The sequence below is a fragment of the Neopsephotus bourkii genome, unplaced genomic scaffold (genome assembly GCF_033783945.1).
Source record: "Neopsephotus bourkii isolate Nb327-2 ecotype Australia unplaced genomic scaffold, CSIRO-AGI_Nbou_v1 NB_414, whole genome shotgun sequence".
NCBI lineage: Eukaryota > Metazoa > Chordata > Aves > Psittaciformes > Psittacidae > Neopsephotus > Neopsephotus bourkii.
Window position 1 is genome coordinate 2055475 of NW_026900918.1, and position 21554 is coordinate 2077028.

Consider the following 21554-nt stretch of genomic DNA (forward strand, 5'->3'; position numbering starts at 1 on the left):
GGAGACTTGGACCCACTGCAAAGGCGTGGGGGGGGGATGATGAGGAGATGAAGGGGAGTTTGGGGGTGTTGCAACAAACTCTGCAGCCTCACTCGCACTCCTCCAGCCAAGCTCTGCTCTTGGGAACGCTCTGGAATCTACCCGGGTTTATTGAAAGCATCTTTTGGGCTCTGGGCAACCAAATAAATGAGTTACAAACACTGCAAGAGCAGCCCGGGTCCAGCAGCACGAAAGGGGACGCGCCAGGACCGAGCAGAGCCAGAATGAGCTGACAGAGGGGAGACTGAGCTGAGCTCTTAGGCAGAAGCTCTTCCCTGTGAGGGTGCTGAGGCGCTGGCACAGGGTGCCCAGAGAAGCTGTGGCTGCCCCATCCCTGGCAGTGTTCAAGGCCAGGTTGGACACAGGGGCTTGGAGCAAGCTGCTCCAGTGGAAGGGGTCCCTGCCCGTGGCAGGGGTTGGGGTTGGGTGAGCTTTGAGGTCCCTTCCAACCCAAACCATTCCATGATTCCATGGCTCTATCACGCTGGCACCTCCCGGTGAGCACAGCCTGCTCCCATCTCTCCCACGCTCCCTTCCCAACGCTAATGCTAAATCTGGCCTTTCCCATGTCCCTCGCAGCTGGATGAGGTGCTCCAGCAGCCTCAGCTTCCCACCCAGGGGACAGTTCCCATCCGGACACCTTCACCCTCTTCCCCATCCATTGCTACTCCACCCCAGAGCAGAGCCGAGCACTCAGCAGCAATGGGGTGAACTTTCTCCAGCGGATTGCATGTGCTTGGAGACTCCAATTCTGATGCATTTGCTACTCTTCCCAAGAAAACCAATGGTCCTTCCATCAAGGGACCCCATTCCCTGTTCAACCAGGACCAAACATCCCATCCCGCTCTGCGGAGCATCATCCCAACTGTGAATGTGAGGGGAGGGTGTTGAGAAGAGCTGGAAAGTGGGGTGCTCATACAGGCAAGCGACAAAACTGGTCAGAAATGAGGTTCTACAGCAGTAAAGCTGGCTAAAATAAGGTCCTACAGCAGCAAACTGCTCAAAATAGGGTCCTACATAAGCAAACTGCTCAAAATAGGGTCCTACGGTAGCAAACTGGTTGGAAATTGGGTCCTACAGCAGCAAGCTGGTCAGAAATGGGGTCCTACAGGAGCAAACTGGTCAGAAATGGGGTCCTACAGGAGCAAACTGGTCAGAAATGGGGTCCTACAGCTGCAAACTGGTCAGAATGGGGTCCTACAGCATCAAACTGGTCAGAAACAGGGTCCTACAGCAACAAACTGATCAGAAATAGGGTCCTACAGCAGCAAACCCATCAGAAACAGGGTCCTACAGCAGCAAACCCATCAGAAACAGGGTCCTACAGCAGCAAACCCATCAGAAACAGGGTCCTACAGCAGCAAACCCATCAGAAACAGGGTCCACAACAACCAAAACCACAACAAACAAAAACCACAAAAACCAAAAACCACACCAAACCAAACCACACACAAACCAAAACCACACACAAACCAAAACCAACACAAACTCAGAAATGTCAGAAATGAGGTCCTATAGCAGCAAACCCATCAGAAATGGGGTCCTACAGCAGTTCTGGGGCTGTGGAGCAGAAGATGCTTTGGGTACTCCTGCGCACCCTCCTCCAGGCCGATAGCACCGCATGTGCCCGGGCGCCGGGTCAGCGCCTCCGCCAAGAGCATTGTATCACGGCCAGGCCAGCACAAACAACCTCCAGCCCCCGGCAGGAGCACGGAGCCTGATGCATCTTGGCAGGAGCTGCTGCATCTCCACCCATCGTCCCTCCGGCCTGCGGGAAAACCGGCCCCGTGGCCCCGGCAGAGCCCTGTGGAGCAACGGCGGTGTCGCAACGGCGAAGGGTGGAAACGGTGCCCGGGGAGGCTGCGGAGCAGGAAACCACGATAAGGAACCTCTGAGGCTGCTTGTGGCCATGGAGAGAGGGTGATGCTATGGGGGTCCTACACCTGGACCCCTGAGTTTGGGTTGTCTTCTGTGTCTTTGCATGGGGAGGATGCAGGACAAGGGTAGAGATGCTGAGGGTCTCCAAGCATTGGGATAGATCAAGGATCCCCAAGGAAAGGCTTACATTTAGGGGGTGGGATGAGCCAGGCAAGTCCCATCTCAACAAGGACACCTGAGGATGAGCTTCGGGGCTGATCCATCCTCAAACTCCATCTGATCCATGGGGAAGGGGCTTCACGCTGCTTCCCCAGCCTGGTGATGCCACAGATCCAGCCTGCTGCTGTCATCCTCCCCATTAGTGCTCATAATTAAGTCTAATCCAGTGGAATTCCATCCCGCAGCCACTGCTGTCGCATCTGGAGGCTGCTGTGGTCTGCTCATAGCCAGGCTTCAATTCCAAGCAACCACAAGAGTTTTTCCATCCTCTTTTGATTAACATGTGGTTCCTGCCCCAGAGCCCTCCACCAAACAGGGACAGGCCCAGGGACCTTGGCCACGGTGTCTCCAGGGGTCCCCAAGCATCCTTTACCTGTTAAAACCCATGATGAACCCCGGGTATGGCTGCGCCATTGGCAGGGGACAGGGCACAGGTCCTGGTGGCAATGCCAGCAGGGTGGTGGCACAGTGATGGGGACTTTCCTCCTGCTCCAACTGATCCCGCTTCCCAGGAACCAGCCCCAGGCTGGCAATCGGCAGCAGATCAGCCCCATGGGCACCTGAGCCAAAGGCTGCAGGGCCAAGCCAGGCTCTTCCACACAGCCCCAGTACCAGGGCTTAGCTCAGGCTCCATGGCCCGGTGATGGTCCCCAAGGGTGCCCTCATCACCCATCCCTGGGGAGCACCCGGCTGCAGAGAGCACCCCAATGAGTGGGATAAACCCCTCCAGCTCTCATGTCCCATCTGCTGTCCCCATGTCCCCAAGCCCTCGCTGGGCCCCCCATCTCTGCCCATGGCCCTGCAGCAGCAGCCGCTCGCCCACATCTGGGGCTGATTTTCCATGCAAAGCCACATTGGCCTCTGGGATGCCAAAGCCGCTCCGGGAAAGCCGGCGGGAGCGACGGAAAGAGCCCGAGGGCTGGCTCAGGATGTGGTGGCTTGACCAGGAGGAAAGTGGAGCTGGAGGGGGGCAGAGGCAGGAGAAACCTCCCCCATCGGCGGCCCAGAGCCAGCCTGGCCGTGGCCCTGGGGATGGGATTACGCGGAGCTGGAAGCATGTCCTGCGGGATGCAGGCGCTCCATGAGCTCACCCCCACGTGCCTCCGACCAGGAAGGAAAAGAGGAAATCTGTCTGTTCCTATTTTCTCTTCAAGAATAACCTTTCCCCAAGCTTTTCCTAAGGACCCACAGCACCAGTGACCCATGCATCCCAAGCCATGGGGATGGACACCGGGACATTGCTCTCACCCGTGTTGGAGCTGCTCCCCAAACCCACCCCTGCCTCAGCCCAGGGGTGCATCCACCCCCTGAAGGCCACCCAAAGCAGTGGATGGGGTCGTCACCTTGCACCTATGGGTGCTGCACATACAGCACCCATTGCACATCCTGGGTGCACGTAGAGACAAACTGGAGCTGGTGTTGGGAAACGAGGGCACGGGAAGTGGGGTTTGGGGTAATGAGCACATCCGAACCGTTTGTGGTTTCCACATCCCACCCCTGTGGTGATGTCCCCGCGGGCTCGACACAAGGAGGGCTGGTTCCTCATCCCAGGGCTGATGCCGGAGCCATCGGAGGATGCAGGAAGGGGAATGTCAATTGGAAAGAAGGAGAGAGCGGCACAGTGTGGGATGGAGCCCACCTCCATCCCCAGCGCTGCCAAAATCCCCCCTGGCTGCCACAGGGACCGGAGCAGGACTGGGAGCAGGGACCTCGCAGTTACTCCAAGCTGCTGGAAAGGCTGGGTCTGGTGAGGAGCATCAGCACCAGGATCTCCTCCACGAGGTGGATGTAAGAAGAGATAAAGCTCAACCCCTACCAGCTGCTGGCTCCTCTTTGCACAGCGCCCAGCACAGGCAGCGAGCAGGACCGGAGATGCTGCTGCAGTAGAAGATGGATTGGGATTGGGATAAGAGCCAAACAAGCTTCCTCCATCCCTCCAGAGCCTTTCTGCTAAGCCAGGGAGGGAAATTTATCCCCTCCTGGTATGAGGACCACCACTTGGCAACTGGTTTCTATCAGCTCTCAGGACTCACCCTATGCAGGCAGCAGAGCAGGATGCGGCCCAGCATCAGCCCAGCATCAGCCAAATGGTTTTCCCCTTGGAAAGGGAAAAGCGGATCCGGGTTTGCTGCAGGGCTGGGCAGGGGGATGAACTCAGTGGGCTGGATGACGGGGCTGCTGGAGGCGCTGCTCACCCCACACATCCCCAGGGTGCTGCTCTTGGGATGCTTCCCCCCGATCTCCACACATTCCAGCCAGGACTGGGTGCTGAGTCACCCGATGATGAAGGGACAAGGAACAAGGGAGCATCCCATTGCCTGACCCGCTATGGAAGGAAAGGAAGGAAGGAAAAGCACTTGGAGCCCTCATCTCCCGGGCAACCTCATTAATGGGGCACTCTCACTAATGGGACACCCTCACTAATGGGACACCCTTATCTCCAAGGCACCCTTAATGGGGCACTCCCATCTCTTGTGCACCTTCATCTCCTCGGCATCCTTGATCTATGGCACCCTTAGCAATGGGGCACCCACATTAATAGGGCACCATCATTAATGGGGCACCCTGATTAATGGGGACAGCCACGCTGGGACCTGTAGTCCTGCCACAGTGATGAAGGTGCTCAAGACATGAGGGTGCTCTCATCTTAAAGGGACCCATAATGGGGCACCCTCATCTCTTGAGCAGCCTCATCCTCAGGGCATCCCTACTCCCATGGTACCCTTAGTAACAGAGCACCCACAGTACTAGGGCAACCTCATCTCAGGGCATCCTCATTTCAGGGGCTGCAGCATCTCTGGGCACCCTTTATGAAGCAGGCACCCATATTAATAGGACCAGCTCATCTCTTAAGCACCAGTATTAACTGGGCATCCTCCTTATGTGACACCCTCCCCTCCAGGACACCCATCCCTTCCAGAGCATCCCCCCCAACTCCCCCTATGCCCTGTTTTGGCATCACCACATGGGTGCTGCATCCCTATGGAGCACCCCATGGGCATCAGAGCCAGAAACCTGCTGTGCTTGGGGGAAAAAGAAAGAGGAATATTTGTGTTTCCTTCCTCCATAGGAATGGGATGGGGGGGTCCAGAGCCCTGCGGAGTCGCTGCTTCTCTTCCCTCCCTGAGCATTCAGGGCAGGGTTTGGTTTAGCTGATACAGATGCTATCTGGGGCACTTTGTATCCCGGTTTCCTCCCGGCAACAGCGAGGGATGAGTCAGAAATCCAAAATAAAGGCAAATAGACTTAAAAATAAAGGGAAGCAAAGGCGAAACTTCCCCCCCCCCCCCCCTTCTTGTAAATAATGACAGTGCAGCTTGTGCCAGAGCTGCTGGATGGAGCTGCGGAGCTGCAGCCAGGGATGGGTGCTCTTCCAGGCCAGATCCTGCAGCACTTTGGGGTGCTGGCATCACCATCTCAAGGGCAGGTTCTGCTGGGATGCATTCCCTGCTCCATGCCCCTGCAGTGGGTGCATTGAGCATCGAGCACTGCTCCTGAGGACGAACAACCCCGTGCTGGCCTTCAGCAGGATCTTGGCAGGGTGATGGGCTTACTCAGAGCCGCCTCTTTCCAGGAGGAATTTAACCCCTGCATCCCCCTCCATCCTTCCTCATTGTGCCCATCCCATGTGGAGCATCCCTTCCCCTCTGGAGCGATGCAACCGGTTGCTCTCCATGCCCCCTGCATCCCTCCTCTCCGTGCCCATCCCATTTGGAGCATCCCTTCCCCTCTGGAGCGATGCAACCGGTTGCTCTCCATGCCCCCTGCATCCCTCCTCTCCATGCCCATCCCATGTAGAGCATCCCTTCCCCTCTGGTGCAATGCAACCGGTTGCTCTCCATGCCCCCAGAGCAGTGGGGCGGGTGGGTGGCCCAGTGCAGGCAGCTCATGGTGACCACCATGGCTTGGCCCGACGCTGCTCACCATGGCCACAGCTCCCAGCATCCCACCCCAGGCTGTGCCAAACCTGACCCCAAAGCAGCACCGGGGCCGCTGGTGCCTCCTCCATGGCCGGGGCTGGGGCCAGCTCGTGGTTAATGAATGTTATTGAGCTCGGGGCTGAGCGTGGTGCCGGACCCGTGGGTTGTGTGAAGCTGTTTACAGCCCCCAAGCCCCCCCCCAATGGCCCTTGGTGACGGGGTTTGGCAGGAGCTTGGGCTTACTCAGGCTGGAAAGGAGCCGGCTCTTCCCGGGAGCTCGGCTTTAACCCCTCCAGCACCCCAGGCTCCAGCTCAAACGCATCCTCCCAAGCCCCTGTCTCTTGTGTGGGGTCCAATGTAGGTGCTGGTGGGTGCTGAGCACCCAAGGAGGTGGCCCAGGACCCTCAGTCCTATTCCAGCTGCTCCGCATGCCGGGGCTGGGTGGATCCGGGTCCTGCCCAAGCAACAAGATGCTGCTTGAAAGTGAAAACAAAAGGGGAAAGTTGGAAATAACCAAAGCAAATAGCCCCAAACTCCCTGAGGCATGGTGGTGATGGTGATGGTGAGGGTGATGGTGAAGGTCATGGTAATGGTGTGGTGATGGTGAGGGTCATGGTGATGGTGGGGTGATGATGGGGGTCATGGTAATGGTGATGGTGAGGGTGATGGTGAGGGTCATGGTAATGGTGATGGTGGGGGTGATGGTAATGGTGATGGTGAGGGTGATGGTGAGGGTAATGGTAATGGGGATGGTGAGGGTGATGGTGAGGGTCATGGTGATGGTGATGGTGGGGGTGATGGTAATGGGGATGGTGATGGTGATGGTGAGGGTAATGGTAATGGTGATGGTGGGGGTGATGGTAATGGGGATGGTGATGGTGATGGTGAGGCTCATGGTAATGGTGATGGTGAGGGTCATGGTGAGGGTGATGGTAATGGTGATGGTGAGGGTAATGGTGTGGTGATGGTGAGGGTCATGGTAATGGTGATGGTGATGGTAATGGTGATGGTGAGGGTGATGGTGAGGGTCATGGTGAGGGTAATGGTAATGGGGATGGTGAGGGTCATGGTAATGGTGATGGTGGGGGTGATGGTAATGGGGATGGGGATGGTGAGGGTCATGGTGAGGGTCATGGTGATGGTGATGGTGATGGTGAGGATGGGACCCTGGGGAGTGCCCCTCTGGGTTCTGAGCCACCACAGAGCAGGGCTTTCCCCTTGATGTCCCTTTGAAGGCAGAATCTGGCTGCTTTGTTTGACTTTATAGTAATGGAAGCTGACGCTTCCAAGCAGAGATTCCAGCCCTCGCTGGCAGGGACGAGAGCCTCCTCCATTGACATCCCCATCTGCCAGCAGCTGAGGTGGCTCAGAGATGCTCTGCTCCCTCGTACCCCATAAGAGCCCTTCCCATCTCCAGCGCTTGCTGAGGAGGGACATGGGGACCCATAGGGATGAGTTAATACCAAAAACCACCGGTGAATCACCTGGCCTTGCCATCCCTTTACCTTTGCCATGTCCATTGGTGGCAGACCCTTCCCAAAGGCTCCAGCTTTCAGCTGGCTTCATCCTAAAGATGCTGCCTGGAGCTTGCAGATAGGAAGAGACCAGAGAGCCAAAGAGATGTGGATGCTCCTCTCCAAAAGCTTCCACAGCAGTTTTAGGAGCTGATCTACCTCTTGCTGGCCAGCAAATGGTCTTGGACAGGCCCACGTCACCCAGGCCACCCGTCCAGAACTGGGGTCCAGAACTGGGTTGAATAGGTTGCAGAAGGCGGTTGAATGGGATGGGCAAGTCAATGGTTTCTCCTCCCTGAGCAGCTTCCCACAGGAGCCAAACAAGGGAAGGGCACTCAATTTCCATTGAAGTATTTAGTGATGGAAATGGATTCCCTGGTAGGAAACTGTTGTCTTTTGGGGGAAACTCCCCTGTTTGTGTCCCAATAAGTCCTGACTGTGTTGGTCTGGAAGCAGTGATGGGGACTTGGGGGCACTTGGACCCCATCCCATGCCCACCATGGGCAAGTGTGGGAGATGCCACCTGAAGGCAGGAGTTTTACTTCAAGAACCTCATGGCCCTGCTCCAGTTCTCCCTTTTCAAGCCCCTCTCACCCAGTTCCCACCCCAGGGTAGGAAGAACCCAAGACACCGCTGAGGACACATCCGGTGACGTGAGGAGGAACCCACCTCCTGCTGTGGGTTATCCCACCCAGCCCATGGCACCTCTGCCCCAGCCCCTCGCTGCTGCTGCCCTTTCACAACTTCCCCCCGGAGGTTTTCCATCAAACAACGCAGCCGGAGCCCTGTGCCCATCACCGCCGCCTCGGGTCATGGAGAGGTTTGGGTTGGAAGGGACCTCAAAGCTCACCCAGCTCCAACCCCACGCAGCTTCTGTTCCCCAGGCTGAACAGCCCCAGTGTTCTCATCCTGGCTCCATACAGGAGATGCTCCAGCCCCTGAGCATCCTCATGGCCCCCTCTGCCCTTGCTCCAACAGCTCCATGTCCTTATGCTGGGGACTCCAGTGGGGTCCCCCCAGAGCAGATCAATCCCAGCACCCATGAAGCCTCCCTGGGCATTGACTCATCTCCCAGAAGGAAATCTCTGCCTTTTTTGGCTGCAGGCTCCACATCTGCCCCAGCTCAGCATCATGTGCTGCCATCACCCCATGGGCCCCTCCCCGGCTGCTTTCAGCACATCCCTGCACAGATAAGGGTGAACATCTCTGGGAACACCATGGGTTGAGCAACTCGAGCCCATCCACTTCCCTCTTCCTCTTCTCCATCATGGCCCCAGGTTCCATATCTAATGGCAAATCTCAGCATCATTGACAGTGATGGGTTTGGTCCCCAACCAGCTCCATCCCGGCAAGAAACTCCCCTCCTTTTCCTGCAGGGAAGAGCTGGGCCTTGCCAAGCTCCCTTTGCTGCTGTGCCAAACCCCACTTGGGTCCCTCAGCCTCCCAGCACGGGGGATTTGGTGGCCGAGTTCTTCTCATCCCTCCATTTGTGGGGTTTTAGGGATGAAGAGAAGATCCAAGGGCCAGATCCTGCTGTTGCAGAGGGTGCTGCTGGCAGGGCACGGTGGGAAGCTTTTGGGTTAGCTCCATCCGTGTTTGAGCAGTGAGGATGAGGAGGGAAGGGGTGGGCAGCAGGATGGAAGGGCAGCACCAGGGTAATGGAGCCTCCAGCTCTTCCCATGGGGGTGTTCATCCCAAATGCCCAAAGCGGAGCAGGGTAAACCCCATTCCAGGCTCTCCTTGGGGTCCCCAAGCTGCTCAGGCTTCAATGCACTCCACAGCAGGGATGAGCTCCCCACCCTGGGTAGGGACCCGTGCACAGGCAGGGACGACTTTGGGGGTCCCTGCCCACCCCGTTGCCCTCTCCCATCCCCAGACACCTCTCCTGGCACCCGGAGCATGGGGAAGCCCAAGGAGCAGCTCCGGTGCTTCCCGGGATGTCCCAGCCCGCACAGGCTGCAACCTGCTCCCATCACCTCTAATGAGAGCCATGTGCTGCCAGGGCCCTTCCAGCTCCCAGCGCCTCCGGGATGTGGCCGGGATGGGACATGGGGGGAGCAGAGCGCATCCAGGGGTGGCCATGGGCAAACGGAGCTGAGCTCTGCAGGATCGTGCCCATTCCCCACCACCGGCCTGGAGAGGGGCTTTGGGTGAGGGATGCAGGGATAGGACAAGGGGAATGGCTTGAACCTGCCCGAGGGGAGGCTGAGCTGAGCTCTTAGGCAGAAGCTCTTCCCTTCCCATTCCATGATCCCATGGGATGTGCTGTCCCGGGGCTCCTGCCCTGCCTGGGGATGTGATGACAGCTCAAAACCCTCCTCAATGGGAGAAGGGAGCAGGTTAAAAGCCAAGGAGGAAGCTCCTGGGGAGCTGCTTCTGGAAATCCTGCATGGATGGATCAAAAAGCCCCAGAGATTTCTTCCTGTTCCTCTGAAGAGCTGGGATTCAGCAGTCCTGAAACCAGGATAAAGCAGAACAAGGACCAGGATGTGCCATGGAGCTGCTGGCACTGCAGGGGGGGGGACCCTGAGGGCTGCCTCTCTTGGGGTGACTCCAAGGGAATTCCCAGGGAAGGAAGAGGTTTGGTGGCAGCACCGGGCTGGGAGCTCTGGGGATGGTGAAGGGTGAGATGCGGCCCCCACAGCAAAGGGACCCAGCGGTGGCCTTGGGCATGGGTCTGTGATGCCCTGCAGTGACCATGCCAGGATGTGACCCAGGTCCAGCACCCAAGGAGCATCTCCCAGGCACCCAGCTCTTCAGTGGAGAGGGGTCTAAAAGCACAGGCAGGGATGGGATGCGCTGTGGGAGGATGCCCATGGACCAAGGGGGGCACAGGCAGGGAGGTGACAGCGGGACATCACCGAGCATCCCTCCACCTCTTCCCCTGGGTGACCCCAGAACAGCAGCTTAGATAGCAGGGACACCAGCTTGTGGGTTTGGGCATCACCAAGAGGGGCACCCCAGCCCTGGTGCTGCGCTGTTGTTCCATGCCATTCCCGGACTGGTCCAACGCTCTCCCAGCTCCAAGGGGTTAACCCATCGCCAGCAGTAGGAGCAGATCCCGGTGCACCATGGTGATGTGGGGTGGTTTGTGCCCTTGGCTGGCTCCCAGCACCCTGAGCCACAAGAGCCATGGGGAGCCACGTGTACCCTGTGCTGGCAGGGACCCCCAGAGCTGCACCATGGGCCTGGGGTAGGAGCTGGTCCTGTATCCCTGGAGCAGGGATGGAGGGAGGGAGGGAGGGAGGGATAGATGAATGGAGGGATGGATGGATGAACTGAGGGAGGGAGAGAGGGAGGGAGGGAGGAAGGAAGGGACGGAGGGAGGGGTGGATGGATGGATGGATGGATGGATGGATGGATGGAAGGAAGGATGGGTGGACAGATGTAAGGATGGATGGATGGATGGAGGGAGGGATGGATGCATGGATGCATGGACGGAGGGAGGGAGTGAGGGATTGGAGGGAGGGAGGGAGGATGGAAGGGTGGATGGAAGGATAGATTGATGGAGGGAGGGAGGGAGGGATGGATTGATGGATGGATGGAGGGATGGATGGATGGATGACGGATGGATGGATGGATGGATGGATGGATGGATGGATGGATGATGGATGGAGAGGTGGATGGTGGGAGGGAAGGATTGGAGAGAGGGAGGGAGGGAGGGAGGGAGGGATGGATGGATGGATGGATGATGGATGGATGATGTGCGGAAGGAAGGATGGGTGGACAGATGTAAGGATGGATCGATGGATGGAGGGAGGGAGGGATGAATGGATGCATGGCTGGAGGGAGGGAGGGATTGGAGGGAGGGAGGGAGTGAGGGAGGGATGGATGGATGGATGGATGGATGGATGGAGGAATGAATGGATGGAGGGAGGGAGGGAAGAAGGGAGGGATGGATCATGAAGGGCATCCAGTTGTGTCCCCCCTCTAAAGCACCAGAGGGGGTGCAGGCTGGGGCCATTTCCCTCCCCAGAACAGCATTTTGGGATGCACTCACTGCTTTAGCCCAGTTTGATGCTGGGGGCGGCTAAACCTGAAACGGCTCCAGCACCCTCGGGGCTGGAGGGGTGGGAAAAGGCTCCGGGCCCCGTCCTGGCTCTTCCTCTTGAGGGCTTCCAGAGCCTGGAGAAGGGCGAGGGGACACCGGGGGTTGGGGGGCACACGGAGGGGCCAGAGGGCATCTGGGCTGCGCGCGCTGTCCCTGCAGCCCTTCCCAGTGTGCCCAGTGAGGGGACTGGGAGGAGCTGGGAAGGGGAGGGCTGAGCCCCCCGCCCGTGCGCAGCGGTGCCCATGGGGGTGGGATCCAGCCCTCCCAGCCCCGCGGGGGCCGTAAAGAGCCGGGAAGGAGCCGGATTCCTGGGGCCTGACGCAGCCCCAGCGCCGCGGCCACGCCTGGGGGGGGCAGCGGGGTGCGGGTGGGGAAACTGAGGCAGGGGCCGGGCGCTGCGGGCACGGATCGGGGCTCACCTGAGCTGATGGGGGCACAGGGGCTCCGCTTCCTCCGCAGCATCCCCAGCAATGGGGACCGCGACCGGAAGGATCCAGGCACCCGGAGTGACCCCGAGCTCTCATCGCTGCTCCCTGATCCCCATAGCGAGCCCTGCACCCCATGGCGGTGGGATGGTGCTGGGTGAGGGGGGAAGCAGCACCCTAAATGGATGCCAAATCCCATTGAAACCCATTCCAGAGCAGGATGAGGACCGCCCCAAACCTCCCCATCCCAGGCAAGATGCTCTCTCCCTAAGGAGGAGGAAAGAGGGGGACCATGTCAGGGACCCCCCCCATTTCCCTTCCCCAGCAGTGTATCTGGGGGGTGCTGTGACCCCAAACCTCCCATGGGACACACACAAAGCAGCAGCCACTTGTGTGTGTGTCAGCTCCTATAAGGGTCACCCAAAGGTCCCCAGCGGTGGCAGCAGGACTGGGGTGACACCGGGCACATCTGGGACCATGCACATCTGGAGCCTTATATATGGGGGGGCCGAGCCGCACATCTGGGGCCAGAGGCGATGTGGGGCCCTACTGACCCCTGGTGGCCGCAGGTGGTCACTGCACCCTGTTCGTGCGTGCAATGGGGGAACTGAGGCACGACTCCAACCCCTGCACCTGAGGGGCATCTCCAGCATCACCCCCCCCCCTTTATCCCCTCGGTTCTGGTCACCGATGGTCCCCAAGCACCCCTAAGGGTGATGGGGACCCCCGAGACATGGGACAGAGCCATGGGTACCACCCCAGGTCAGTGGCAGCGACCCCATGTACCCAAGGGGGGCAGAGAGGTCCCTGATGCTCATGGGGGTGTCGAGGGATGGGCCCTGCAGGGGATGGGGGAGCAGGGGCGGACCCCAGGGCTGGGGGTGACTGCCCACGGCAGGGGTCGGGGCTGCAGCACCTTAAGGTCCCTTCAGCCCAAGCCGGGAGTGGTGCCATGGGAACAGCATGGGATGGTCCCAGCAGCAGCAGCAGCAGCAGCCAGGCTGCGGGAGGAGCCCAGGGTTACTGCTGGGTACGAGCACAGAGGTTTATGGGGCAGGGTTGGGTGCTATGGGGCAGGGTTGGGTGCTATGGGGCAGGGTTGGGTGCTATGGGATGGGATTGGTGCTGTGGGGTAGGATTGGTGCTATGGGGCAGGGTTGAGTGCTATGGGACGGGATTGGTGCTACGGGATGGGATTGGTGCTACGGGATGGGATTGGTGCTATAGGATGGGATTGGGTGCTATGGGTCGGGGCGGGGTGTTATGGAACAGGGCTGGGTGCTATGGGACGGGGCTGGGTGCTATGGGACGGGGTTGATGCGAGGGGGCAGGGTTGGGTGCTATGGGATGGGGTTGGGTGATATGGTACAGGGCTGGGTGCTATGGGGCAGGTTTGGGTGCTATGGACGGGATTGGTGCTATGGGATGGGGTTGGGTGCTATGGGACAGAGCTGGGTGCTATGGGACAGAGCTGGGTGCTATGGGATGGGGTCGGGTGCTATGGGATGGGGTTGGGTTGGGTGCTATGGGATGGGGGTGGGTGCTATGGGATGGGGTTCAGTGCTATGGGGCAGGGCCGGGTGCTATGGGATGGGATTGGTGCTATGGGACGGGGTTGGGTGCTACGGGACAGAGCTGGGTGCTATGGGATGGGGTTGGGTGCTATGGGATGAGGCTGGGTGCTATGGAACAGAGCTGGGTGCTATGGGGCAGGGCTGGGTGCTATGGGATGGGGTCGGATGTTATGGGGCGGGATTGGGTGCTATGGGGAAGGGCCGGGTGCTGCCCCCCAGGACATCCCGAAGGCTCATCCCCAGGGTGGGGGGGCCCAGCCTGGCTCTAGTGGGGGGGGGGGCACCCTCCCTGACGCCACCCGCTGGGTGCTCCCCACGCTGCAGCCCTGGGCCGGGCAGCGGGGCCGTGGGGAGCTCCCCCCCCCCGTGCCCCCCCCGTTGTCCCCGCCCTTTGCCTTGGGGCAGATGCGGGGGGCAAAGAGCACGCGGGTGCGGTGCCGACGTCAGGGCCGTGCCCCGCTCCCGGGAGCGCTTCCCAGAGCGGGTCCCGCGGGCACCGGGATCGGGGTGAGCGGGGGTGCCCTGAGGGGGGGACCCCACCGAGGGGCACGGGGTGGGGGGGGGCTCCGGGTGCTGCGGGAGCCCCATGGGGCTGGGACTGGGGCCATGAGGGGGGCCTGGGGTGATGCCATCGCCCTGAGGGGGGTGCAGGGGGCTGGGGCAGGGCTGGGTGCTATGGGATGGGGTTGGGTGCTATGGGATGGGGTTGGGTGCTATGGGGCAGGGTTGGGTGTTATGGGATGGGATTGGGTGCTATGGGGCGGGATTGGGTGCTATGGGACAGGGTTGGGTGCTATGGGATGGGTGCTATGGGGCAGGGTTGGGTGCTATGGGGCAGGGCTGGGTGCTATGGGACAGGGCTGGGTGCTATGGGGCAGGGTTGGGTGCTATGGGACGGGATTAGGTGCTATGGGGCAGGTTTGGGTGCTATGGGATGGGGTTGGGTGATATGGGATGGGGTTGGGTGCTATGGGATGGGGTTGGGTGCTATGGGATGGGATTGGGTGCTATGGGATGGGGTTGGGTGCTATGGGGCAGGGTTGGGTGTTATGGGACGGGATTGGGTGCTATGGGGCGGGATTGGGTGCTATGGGATGGGGTTGGGTGCTATGGGACAGGGTTGGGTGCTATGGGATCGGTGCTATGGGATGGGGCTCCGGGTGCTGCGTGAGCCCCATGGGGCCGGGAGTGGGGCCATGGGGGGGGGGGGCCTGGGGTAATGCCACCGCCCTGAGGGGTGGGTGGTGCAGGGGGCTGGGGCCACCCCCGCGGTGACGCTGGGGACCCCGCATTAGGATCGAGCCCCCCTCCCCGCCCAGGATGGGAGATCCCTTTGGCGGCTGGAGCAGCCCCGCGATGCGGTGAGTACCAAAGGGTGCGGGTACCCCCCCCCCCCCCGCCGCCTCCTGCCCGGGGGCTGTGGGGCAGAGGGGACCGCGCTGTGGGGCACAAAGTTCCATGGGTCCCGTGTAGGAGGGAGCAGGACGGGAGCTCCCCCCTGCGCCGCTCCAGCAGCTTCGCCCGCCCCACCGGGAAAAGCATCTACAGTGAGTGCGGGCAGCACCCGAACACCCCCCGACCCGAACCCCGACCCCAACCCCAACCCCGGCCCCATCGCTCACCCCACACCTCCCCGCAGACCAGCGCAAGGAGTACGGCCGGGCCCTGCTCAAGCCCCAGAGTGATTTCCAGCACCACGTCGAGGTGGGAGCCCCCCAAACCCCCCCTCAATCCGCGCCTGGGGTGGCGGGGGGTGCCCCCCCCTGACCCCCATTGCCCTGTGTGTGTGTGTGTGCGCCCCCCAGCACCTGCTGACTGCGCGGCTGGACGGGGACCTGCGCAGCGCCGGGGACTGCGTTGCGCGGCTGCGGGCGCTGGAGGCGCAGGGCCGGGTGTGGGGCCAGGATCTCATCCTGCAGGTCAAGGACCAGGAGCTGGTGCTGAGGGATGTGGAGAGCAAGGTACCCCCTGAGCAGAGCACCCCCACATGGGGGACCCCCCCCCAACAATGGCCACAGCACCCACCCGCACCCAACACCCTCATAAACCCAGCTCTGACACCCCCATAACCCCAGCACCCCCACAGTGCCCCTTTGCACCCCTTTGGCTCCATCACCCGCTGCAGCCATCGCACCCCATTAACCCCGGTACCCCCCCTTCATCCCAGCACCCTTTCATCACCCCCCCCTGCACCCCCAAACTAGCACCCACCTCGTGTGGGCCTTGACACCCACCTCGTGTGGGCCTTGACACCCACCCTGACCCATTCCACCCCCTAAATCTGATGCTCTCCTAGATCTGGCGTCCCCATATCCTTGTACCCCTACATTTGCCCCCCAACATCTCTAACACATCTGGTACCCCAGTATACCTCCAACCTCCCTAACACCATATTCAACCCTTGCATCCCCATATCCCTGATACCCCCATATTTGCCTCCCAACATCCCTAACACCATATCCAACCCTTGCATCCCCTATCTCTGTACCCCCATATTTGCCCCCCAACATCCCTAACACCATATTCAACCCTTGCATCCCCCTATCTCTGTACCCCCATATTTGCCCCCCAACATCCCTATCACCATATTCAACCCTTGCATCCCCCTATCCCTGATACCCCCATATTTGCCCCCCAACATCCCTATCACCATATTCAACCCTTGCATCCCCCTATCCCTGATACCCCCATATTTGCCCCCCAACATCCCTAACACCCTCTCACCCCTCCAACCCACCCCCCCTCCCCAGCCACCCCCCATCACTCAGCACCCCAAAACCCTCCTATCCCCCCAGTGACACCCCCTAACCCTGCCACCCCATTATCCCCCATCGCACCCCTATATCCCCCGCACCCCCTTGGCCCCAGTGGCCACTCTGGGTTGTAGGGGGGGGGCTGAGCCCCCCATTTCCCCCCGCAGGAGGAGCTCGATGCCTTCGCCCTGGGCAGCGTCCAGGGCTGCTCGGCCGCGCTGTCCATCGGCAGCTTCAGCTCCGTGCTGGCCATCACCGTGCAGGACCAGAGCCCCCCCGGCACCAGCGTCCTCCTCTTCCAGTGCGAGCGAACTGGGGTGAGCCCTGGGAACACCCCCCCCAAAACGGGGCTGGGGTTAAGGGGGGGCTGCGTTGGCGTTGATGGCGCTGGGTCTGTGCCAGGCAGAGGCGCTGAGGAGCAGCCTGGAGGAGCTGGTGAAGCAGTGCAAGGAGGGGCAGAGGAGCCTCCATGGGCACAGGTAAAGGGGGGATTGGGGGTGTCCGCCCCCTCCCTGTGCCCCCAGAGCTGACCCCAACATTGGGGTCTCCATGGGGACGGGGAGAAGCTCAAAGGGTGCTGAACCCCTCTGCCCTCCTGGGGGGTGAACCCCCCCTTTTGCCTTGGTACCCCAGCTCCTGGCTCATATCCCTGCCCCACACCCCCATAGACTCAGTCCCCTTCCCACTCCATCCCCATGGGCACAGCCCCCCCACCCGTGACCCCCATGCCCCCTCACACCCCTGTATCCCATCCATGGGCTCCATCTCCCCTCAGCCCCATAGACACAGCATCCCCCCCATGACCCCATACCTTCAGATCCCATCCATGGGCTCCATCTCCCCTCAGCCCCATAGACACAGCATCCCCCCCATGACCCCGTACCTTCATATCCCATCCCTGGGCTCCCTCTCCCCTCAGCCCCATAGACACAGCATCCCCCCCATGACCCCATACCTTCATATCCCATCCATGGGCTCCATCTCCCCTCAGCCCCATGGACACAGCATCCCCCTACAACCCCCTCTCATGGAGCTGCCTGTGACCCTCACACCCCATCCCATGGACACAGCCCCCCCATGACCCCATACCTTCATATCCCATCCCTGGGCTCCCTCTCCCCTCAGCCCCATAGACACAGCATCCCCCCCATGACCCCATACCTTCATATCCCATCCATGGGCTCCATCTCCCCTCAGCCCCATGGACACAGCATCCCCTTACAACCCCCTCTCATGTAGCTCCTGCCTGTGACCCTCACACCCCATCCTATGGACACAGCCCCCCCCCATGACCCCATACCTTCATATCCCATCCATGGGCTCCATCTCCCCTCAGCCCCATAGACACAGCATCCCCCCCATGACCCCATACCTTCATATCCCATCCCTGGGCTCCATCTCCCCTCAGCACCCCCTTTCCCATCCCTCCTTGCCCAGGAGCAGCCAAACCCCCCCGTACGCGCAGGGTCCCCCCCTGGCCCCACAGCAATGGGCAGAGCCCCCCAAAACCGATGCCTTCGTGTCCAACCAGCACAGACTGGACCACGGTGAGTAAAGGGGGGGGGGCTCTCCAGTGCCTCAGTATCCCCATGGAGGGGAATGGAGGTGATGGGGGGCAGAGCTGGGACCCTCTGCTCTCACCCAGGGCTGATGGACACCCAGAACACCCCATGGACCACCCCATTGAGCCCGGTCATGTCCGAGGTGGACCGGGATGTTGTAAGTCCCATCTCCCCCCTCCAATGGGGACACCGCAGTGTTTCCCCACAGCACCCAGTGGGGCTCATCCTGCTCCTATAGGAGGTTCTCAACCATGTGCTGGGCGACCTGGAGCTCTTTATGAACCGGGTGAGGGCCGCCCTGGGCATGGACAGCATCAGTGACCTGAAGAAGAAGAAGAAGATGAAGAAGAAAGGTGATGAGGAAGGGTTTTGGGGGGGGGGGGTGGTCTGGGGGGGTCCATCCCGGTGCCAGCCCCCCCTTTTCCTCCTCCTGCAGCCCTGCCCTCCATGAGTGACTACACGGACTTCTTCCAGAAGGTGAAATACGCCCTTAACCTCTTGGTAGGTCCCATAGGGCTGGATGAGACCCCCATGGCTTGTGGGCATCCCTGATGCATCCTCAATGGGGGGGGGGGTTCTATGGGGCTGGGGAGGGGGGGCTCTGTGGGGTCACCCTCACCCCTTCCCCACAGGGACGGACCCACCAGCACGTTCAGGAGCCGGACCCACAGGAGCTGCTCGCTCTCATCTTCACCGCCCTCTCCTTTGTGAGTGCCCCCCAAAACCGGGCCCAAACCCCCCCCAGGGGTGCGCATTGGGGTGTGTGTGTGTGTGTGTGTGTGTGCCCCCCCCCCCCCATGGGGGTGCTGCTCCAGCCCCATCCCCGCAGGTCCTCGCCCATTGCCCCAACCCCAGCCTGGCCCCATCGGTGGAGGCGCCGCTGCTGGTGCCCGAAGCGCTGGAGCTGCTGGAGCGGAGCCTGGACCAGGACAACTTCCGCACATGGAAGAGCCTGGGCTCGGCCTGGAACAGGGCAAGGTGGGGTCCAGCGCCACCAGCACCGAGGTTTGGGGGGGTCCAGCCTTGGTTTGGGGGTCCCAGCACCCACTCGGCTCCCCCCTGTGCCCGCTGCAGGGCAGAGTACCCCGACAGCGAGCTGGTGCCCCGCTACACCCCCGTCTTCTCGGATGGGTGGGTGCCCCCCGCTATGGGGCAGGTACAGCGTGGAGGGGACCAGGACATCCCATCGCCTGCATCAGTGCATCCCTCTCACACCCCGCACTCGCCCTACTCCCTGCTCAACACACAGCCACCGGGCACCGGCCGCAGGGACAGTCCTGGCCAAGCGTAAGTGGTCCTGAGGGTGCTGAGGGCATCATCATCCCACCCCTGGATGGATGCTCATGGTCCCCCCATCCATCTGCAGGGCCCCATCCGCTGGGCAGGGGCTGGTCCGAGCCCTCTATGAGTTCCAGAGCAGGAACCCGCAGGAGCTGAGCGTCAGGATGGGGGACACGCTGCAGGTAAGGGGGGGGGTCCCCTATGGGTGCTGCTGGGGAGGGTTCAGTGCATGATGGGTGCTGGAAGGCTCCCCCCCTGTCCCCGTGCTCCCCAGGTCCTGGAGCAGCAGAGGAGGTGGTGGCTGGTGCAGGACACCCGGGGGGACAAGGGGTTCGTCCCCAGCAACATCCTGGAGCCCCTGTGGGGGGGGCACAGCCAGGTGGGTGCCCCCCGTTCCCCTCCCAGCGCCAGGAGGGGGAGCGCAGGGGTCTCACCCCGTGTCCCCCGCTCCAGACCAGCCCCCCCAGCCTGCACCCCGACTCCCCCCCCGCCGAGGTGACGGCCTGGCTGCAGGACAAGGGATTCTCCCGGATGTAGGTGGAGCCTTGAGCCCCCCAACCGGCACCCAACAACCAGCGTGGGGGCCCCACTGTGGGGGGGGCCAAGCTCTGCTCACCCCTTCACTGCGCATCCCCCATCCCTCTGTCTATCCGCCTGCCCATCCATACACCCCTCCTTCCTTCCATCCCTTCCATCCCTCCCTTCATCCTTCCTTCTTTCCTTCCACCCCTCCCCTCATCCCTCCTGCCTTCCTTCCATCCCTCCCTCCTTCTCTTCATCCCTCCCTCTTTCCTTCCATCCCTCCCCTCATCCCTTCCATCCCTCCCCTCATCCCTACTTCCTTCTCTTCATCCCTCCCCTCACCCCTCATTCCTTCCTTCCTTCCATCCCTCCCTCCTTCTCTTCATCCCTTCCATCCCTCCCTTCATCCCTTCCTTCACCCCTCCTTCTTTCCTTCCACCCCTCCCCTCATCCCTCCTGCCTTCCTTCCATCCCTCCCTCCTCTTCATCCCTCCCTCTTTCCTTCCCTCCCTCCCCTTATCTTTTCCATCCCTCCCCTCATCCCTACTTCCTTTCTTCCTTCCATCCCTCCCTCCCTCCTCTTCACCCCTCCCCTCATCCATCCCTCCTTCCTTCCATCCTTCCCCTCATCCCTACTTCCTTCTCTTCATCCCTCCCCTCACCCCTCCTTCCTTCCCTCCCTACTTCCTCCTCTTCACCCCTCCCCTCATCCATCCCTCCTTCATTCCCTCCATCCCTCTCTTTCTCTTCATCCCTCCCTCCTTCCTTCCATCCCTCCCCTCATCCCTCCCTCCTTCTCTCACCCCTCCCCTCCTTCCATCCCTCCCCATCCCTCCCTCCCCTCCCTGCAGCACCGTTCGCTGCCTGGGTGCTCTCCGGGGCCAGCAGCTCCTCCAGATGAGCGCAGCCGAGCTCCGCGCCGTCTGCCCCGAGGAGTGGCGCCGCCTCCTCTTCAAGCTGTCCTCGGCCCGCGCCGCGCTGGGGGTGAGGGGACCCCCATGGCCCCTGCACCCCCCAATGATCCCCTGAACCCCCACGGCCCCTGCACCCCCCATAGCCCCTGCACCCCCATAACCCCCTGAACCCCCCATAGCCCCCTGAACCCCTATAACCTCCTGAACCCCCATAACCCCCTGCACCCCCCAATGATCCCCTGAACCCCCATAACTCCTGCACCCCCATAGCCCCCTGCACCCCCATAGCCTCCTGCACCCCCCATGGCCCCTGCACCCCCATAGCTCCCTGCAGCCCCATAGCCCCCTGCACCCCCCATGATCCCCTGCACCCCCATGGCCCCCCTGAAGCCCCCTGCACCCCCCACAACCCCATAGCCCCCTATAACCTTCTGCACCCCCCATAGCGCCCCTGCACCCCCATAACACCCTGCTTCCCCCATAGCACTCCCATAACCCCCTTCACCCCCCCATTGCCCCCAGAATACACCAACCCCTTCCCCTTCCCTGCAGATGGGCCCCACGGACTGACCCTCCATGGACCCCAAGCACCCCCAGGATGGAGCCCCACGAGCACTGCAGGATTGGGGGGCTCGAGGGTGTGTCCCCCCCAATCCGAGATCCACTCTTTAGGGAATAGGTGCCCCCAATGACACAAAGCTGCTGGGACCCCCCCCACTACACCACTGGGTTCTTGGGGACCCCCCCCAAGGGAAGTGGAGGGCGGGGGGGGCACCCCACAAAGTGTAAAGTGCCTGCTATGGGAAATAAAGAGGGTGATGGCAGTGGGGTGTGCTGGGGGGCACCATGCGGGGGGGGGGGCACAGCAGCACCCAAGGGACACCTCTGGGTCCCCATCATGG

The 21554-nt window shown here is 61.3% G+C and overlaps 1 protein-coding gene across 1 annotated transcript; it reads left to right on the forward strand.

Annotated features, from left to right (window-relative positions):
* The first annotated feature begins 14976 nt into the window (after nt 1-14976).
* On the forward strand, nt 14977-21222 carry EPS8L3 (EPS8 signaling adaptor L3). Its single transcript, XM_061349558.1, has 18 exons — nt 14977-14981; nt 15094-15167; nt 15260-15324; nt 15426-15581; nt 16541-16690; nt 16776-16852; nt 17811-17920; nt 18019-18092; nt 18174-18288; nt 18372-18436; nt 18568-18642; nt 18765-18913; nt 19010-19222; nt 19302-19398; nt 19491-19595; nt 19670-19749; nt 20590-20722; nt 21205-21222. The coding sequence occupies exons 1-18, from the start codon at nt 14977-14979 to the stop codon at nt 21220-21222; spliced, it is 1761 nt and encodes a 586-aa protein (XP_061205542.1).
* The last annotated feature ends 332 nt before the right edge of the window (nt 21223-21554 follow it).

Excerpts from the sequence above, each read along its gene's own strand:
- EPS8L3 (XM_061349558.1), top strand. Across the intron at positions 18,643-18,764 it reads TCTTCACCGCCCTCTCCTTT|GTCCTCGCCCATTGCCCCAA; the intron begins GTGAGTGCCCCC and ends CCATCCCCGCAG. Across the intron at positions 19,399-19,490 it reads GGATGGGGGACACGCTGCAG|GTCCTGGAGCAGCAGAGGAG; the intron begins GTAAGGGGGGGG and ends CGTGCTCCCCAG.